We start from the raw sequence: 5,756 nt of genomic DNA, 5'->3' as shown, positions 1-5,756 counted from the left end.
ATGTGTACAGCCACCATTTGTGTTGTTGAAAAAAGTTATTTGCAATGAATAGTTGTTGGTCTTGCAAAATTCTACCATGCGAGTTCCAGCATTATTTTTGTCACCAAGGCCAAATTTTCCAACTACTGGTGATTCTTTTTTGTTTCCAACTTTTGCATTCCAGTCACCAATGATAATTAACACATCCTGATTGCATGTTTGGTCAGTTTCAGACTGCAGAAGTTGATAAAAATCTTCAATTTCCTCATCTTTGGCTATGGTGGTTGGTGAATAAATTGAATAACAGTAGTATTATTGGGTCTTCCTTGGAGATGTATGGATATTATCCTGTCACTGACAACATTATTCTTCAGGACAGATCTTGAAACATCCTTTGTGATGATGAATGTCATGCCATTCCTCTTCAAATTGTCATTCCTGGCATAGTAGATCATATGGTTGTCTGATTCAAAATGGTCAAAAGCAGTCTATTTTAGCCCACTAATGCCTAGGATATCTATCTTTATGCATTCCATTTCATTTTTGACAACTTCCAATTTTCCTAGATTCATACTTCATACATTCCATGTTCCAATTATTAATAAATGTTTGCCACTGTTTCTCAATTTGAGTGGTACCATGTCCACAAATGGAGGTCTTGTAAGCTTTACCTTATCCATGTGAGTAAGGCTAGTTTTACTCTGATGATGCAGCTCTTTCCCAGTTGCATTTTGAGAGCCTTCTAACCTAAGTGATTCATCCTCCTCCTCTGTATGGGACAATGTTTCCAGACTATTCATAAAGTTTCACAGTAATGTATCAGACAGTGGTTCTCTGCTATTCATAAGGTTTTCCCCGGCCAATTCTTTGAGAAGTGGATGGCCTCTTCCTTCTTCCTAGTCTGTCTCAGTCTGCAAGTCAGGCTGATACCTGTGTACCATGTGCACCCCACTGGGTTTGAAACACCAGTGGCACAGCCTCAAGACTCACAGCAACACGTCACCATGGTAGGACAAACTGACAGACAAATTTGTCTCCCTTTGCTGTTCAAAACCTCTCCAACCTCCCCTTACCTGGATCCCTACTGCTGTCTCCTCGCCATGTCCTGGCCCACCTGGCCTTTTTCCTCTCCTTTCCCCTGCTTTCCTGCCTTGCTGCTTATGGGGCCTGGCCTGGGTTCCCTCCCCTTACCTGGATCCCCGTGGCTGACTCCCTGCTCTGTCCCAGTCCCCCTGGCCTTTTTCTGTCCTTTCCCCTGCTTTCCCACCTTGTTGCTTGTGGGGTGTGGCCTGGGTTCCCTCCAGTCACCTGGATCCCTGCAGCTGACTCCTCCAGAGGAAAATGATTAGATTTGAATTTTAGAAAGATCACTCTGGCTTTATTGTGCAGGATAACCTGGGAGTGGGGTGGTGGTGGTAAGCACAGAGTTGAGATGTCCTGTTGGCTACTTCAAAAGGTTGGCCAAGAGATCTGGGCATGGAGAATGAGCATAGGGAGAGTGGAGAGAGAGATCTAATTAGAGAAATATTTAGGAGAGAATCAAAAGACCTTGAAGTTTGCCTTTGTTGGGGCAACTGGGCAGGAGATGAGGGATAAAAGAGTCAAGGATGACTTCAGGGTATTAAACCTGGGCAAGAAAATTTGGCTGGTGGGTCTATTATAAAAATAGTGAATGTTGTTGTTGTTGTTATGTGCCGTCGAGTCGGCCCCGACTCATAGCGACCCCTCCTTGGGTTTCCGAGGCAGTATCACTACGGAAGTAGGATTGCCCAACCTTCCTTCCGAGGAGTGGCTGGTGGGTTTGAACCGCCAGCCATCTGGTTAGCAGGCAAGTGTCTTAGCCACTATGCTACCAGAGCTCCCAAAATAGTGAATATCAGTGTTTATGTTGGGATATATTGATTTTAAGAAGACTGGGCAATCTACTTTGGTAGAGATTCTGCCTCGGAAACCAAAGGAGGGGTCACTATCAGTGGGAGTCAACTCAACAGCAGTGAGTTTTTGAGTTTTTAGGGATAGACAAGTAGGTATCTGGAAAATACAAATGGAGCTTGGGAAAGTTTGAGGTGGAAGTCTTAAAGTAGTCGTTGAAGGAATGGAAATAAATGGAAGACAGAGCAGGTGGAAAATAGAGCACTTGGAGAAGGAGATGATGCCTGTTTTCCGGGCTGTGAAGGACGTGGAGGAAATGCAGGGGCAGCAGTGGTGCAGGAACAGCCCAGGTTAGAGGGAGTCTGCAGAAGCCAAGAGACAACAGAGGCGCTGGTGCTGGAGGAGGATGGCTAGGAGACTAGGAAGTGAGAAGGGCCAACAAGGGTAGTGAGAAAGGAGAGAGGGCTAATCAGAAGGAAAATCTTTTCATGTTTTAGATACACACATGCAAAATGATAGCTGTGCCCTCACCTTTGCATTTATCGCACGTTGGATGGCATCTTTCACAGGTCTGTGTGCTCTGGTCTGCAAAGTAATGCTCTGGGCAGGCGCGGTAACACTCTCCTTCAGAGCGGAGCAGAAAGAAAAAGGTATCACAGGACAGGCAGTCTACAGGCCGTGGGCCCCGGCATGTCTTGCAGCTTTTGTTGCACTTCTCACACCGTCCGGTGGAGTTTTCTGCATAATATCTGAAAACAAGGTGGAAGCAAATAAGGAATATGAAGCTTTGCTCTTAAGTTAGTGTGGTGGAAAAGACATGGTTAGTCAGATAAGAGTCATTTACAAGTTGGTAAATAAGATTCATTACTTAACTTTACTCATTAGATTCACAAATAATCAGAATCATTTATCTACAAACATAATGATGATTCTTGGTTTCCTTACCAGTAGATTGGGCATTACAATACCTCCCCTAATAATTGTGAGGATTAAATTAGATAACACTTAAAAAATGACCTAATAAGTATCACACATAGTAAAATGAAACTAGTTGCAATTGAGTCAGTTCCAACTCAGGGGACGCCAGGTGTTGCAGAACAGAAGTGTGCTCTGTAGAGGTTCCAAGGCTGACACTTTGGAAGCAGATGGCCTAGTCTTTCTTCTGAGGTCCCTCTGGGTGAATCCAAGCTGCCAACTTTCTGTAAGTAGTTGAATACTTAAGACTTTGGTCCACCCAGGGACTGTACCACACTTAGTGGGGAGTCAATAATTGTTAGCTACCTTTGACTTTCTCCTTCCATTTCTTTCTCCACTTTCAAATTTGAACTTCAAGTTGGAATGAACAGAGGACCAGAGAAGTGGAAAGGATTTTAAATATGCACCTGGGTGGTTCTTCCAGTTTTTCAATTTAAAAAGTATTTCAAAATAGGGGGTGATATGAGTGATTTTGACCTTTATACAATAGATATAAAGATTTTTTGGTTAAATATAATAAGAAAAATTACCATTAAGTTTCTATTATATGCCAGATAGTATACTGGGGAATTCATAAACATTATTTCACTTTACTGAACCTAAAAAATGGTACCCTAGACTATGGTAGTTAGGAGCTTGCCCTCTGGAACAAGGCTGCATGGGTTCAAATCCTAGCACTACCATTTATGAGCTATGCCAACTTGGGCAAGTCACTCAATGTCTCTGGGCCTCAGGTTCCTCATCTGTAATATGGGGCTACTATTATTGTCTGGGGGAGCTCTGGTGGCATAGTGTCAAAGGCATTTGATTGCTAACCAAAAGGCTGGAGGTTTAAACCCACCAGGCACTCCTCAGAAGGAAGATTGGGCAATCTACTTCCACAGAGATATCACTCTGGAAACCCAAGGAGGGGTTGCTATGAGTAGGAATCAACTTGATGGCAGTGAGTTTGTTTTGTTTGTACTATTACTCAAAATTATACTAATTAATACCAAGAAAGTGGTTAGAACAGTGCCTGGCATATTGTAAATAATTAATGTACATGAGCAATAATTGTTAATTTTATGATTAATCCATGTATTAATCCACATTATGATTTAGATATTCTTATCCCCATTTTAAGGAGCCCTGGTAGTGCAATGGTTAAACATTTGGCTACTAACCATAAGGTTGGAGGTTTGAACCTACCAGTGGCTCTGTGGGAGAAAAGACTTGGCAATCTGCTCCCACAAAGATTATAGCCTAGGAAACCCTAGAGGCAGTTCCACTGTGTCATATATAGATAGTTCCTGACTTAATAACAGGATTTCATTCTACAACTCCGTCTTAAGTCGGTTCTGACATAAATCAAATACATCATTTATTTTTTTAGTTTTCATTATCATTGCCTTTTATCATCTGTATCTTTATAAATTTAATCTTCATTCAACTTGAGGATTGGAAACATTATATATAAATTTACAGGTATGTTTTAACATTTATGTAGTACATATTACTAATGACACAAAACAAAATAAAAGACAGATGGTGGTAAGTGTGGTTCGTTGTAACTAGAATATGTTGTAAGTTGGCGACAACTTGTAGTCACTATGAGTCAGAATCAACTTGATGACACACCACAACATTCCTATTTCACAGGTAAGAAAACAGACTCAATTTAGACACTTTACTCAAGGCCAGAGAGCTAGTGATGGGAAGCAACGTGATCTAAACTTATCTGTCCTTCACCACTCTACCAAAAACAATATTGCGTTGTTGTTGTTGTTGTTGTTGTTATGTGCCATGGAGTCAGACCTGACTCATAGAGACCCCTCTTTGGGTTTCCTAGGCGGTATCACTACGAAAGCAGATTGCCAAACCTTCCTTCCGAGGAGTGGCTGATGGGTTTGAACCACCAGCCTTCTGGTTAGCAGTCGAGTGCCTTAGGCACTACGTCACCAGAGCTCCTAATATTGCATTAGTTGAAGGTAAATGGAAATTTTCCAAGTGAGAAAATAGTGATTCTTGTCAAAGATGAGTTTCTAGAGGTCATTTGATCATCTCAGCATCTCTGGTGATCAGGACACTGAAATTATCCTAGAAACCTGAAGCTCCATCCATGGTTTCTTTGGTGCAAAACAACAACAGCAGCTTGTTGAAATCTACTACCATCCCCACCCAGGTAATCTGGGTAATGCCTCTGCATAGCCACTGTCATTGATCTTAGTGAGCACAGACTACTCCCAGCTGATGGTAAATAAAGCCTTTTTTACCACTTGCAGTTAGGTGAAGAACTATGACAAATTAATCATTAAGACTCTGGCTATTTGAGAGCAAAGGTGTTGAAAAGAGAACAAAAGAAAGCATCAATAAAAGACCACACGAGACTCAAAAGAGAAAGCAAGAGGGAAATACCGAACAGAGGGATATATGGGGTTAGAGTCAAAAGATCTCATTTTCAGCCTTGGTTCCATCATGTATTATAATTAGCTAAGTGACTTAGGCAATCACTTAACTGCTCTGTGCCTCAGTTTCCTAATCAGTTAAATAGAGAGAATAATTTCAACCTGATAGGACTATAGAATGAAATAGTAATTTGTAAATACATTATGAATGAAAACACTTTGTAAACCAAAAAAAAAACAAACCTCCAAACTCACAGCCATTGAGTTGATTCCAACTCATAGTGAGCCCCAAGGCTGTAAATAAATCTTTATGGAAGCAGATTGCCTTATCTTTCGTCTGTGGAGTTTGAACTGCCAACTTTTTGATTAGCAGCCAAATGCCTTAACCACTACACCACTAGAGCTCCTCTGTAAACTATAAAGCAGCGCACAAAAGTTCTTTTACTAATGTAGTAAGTACAGTTGTTATAAAGACCATAAAGCATCAATAGAAGCCATGGAAAAGAAAGCTTATCAATACCAAAGAGGTTTTTTTTTTTTTTTTTT

The 5,756-nt window shown here is 41.2% G+C and overlaps 1 protein-coding gene across 1 annotated transcript in view; it reads right to left on the bottom strand.

Annotated features, from left to right (window-relative positions):
- PCSK5 (proprotein convertase subtilisin/kexin type 5) overlaps positions 1 to 5,756 on the bottom strand; it is a 600,269-nt gene that overhangs the window by 21,256 nt on the left and 573,257 nt on the right. The window contains exon 35 of the mRNA XM_042780610.1: positions 2,383 to 2,600. Coding sequence (XP_042636544.1) covers positions 2,383 to 2,600 — 218 coding nt within the window. The remainder of the gene's footprint in view (positions 1 to 2,382; positions 2,601 to 5,756) is intronic.

This window comes from Orycteropus afer, unplaced genomic scaffold (genome assembly GCF_000298275.1).
Source record: "Orycteropus afer afer isolate SDZICR_OR568_19922 unplaced genomic scaffold, OryAfe1.0 scaffold00005, whole genome shotgun sequence".
NCBI classification, from domain to species: Eukaryota; Metazoa; Chordata; class Mammalia; order Tubulidentata; family Orycteropodidae; genus Orycteropus; species Orycteropus afer.
Note: the sequence above shows the minus strand (reverse complement) of the source record. Positions and strands in the feature narration are given on the sequence as shown.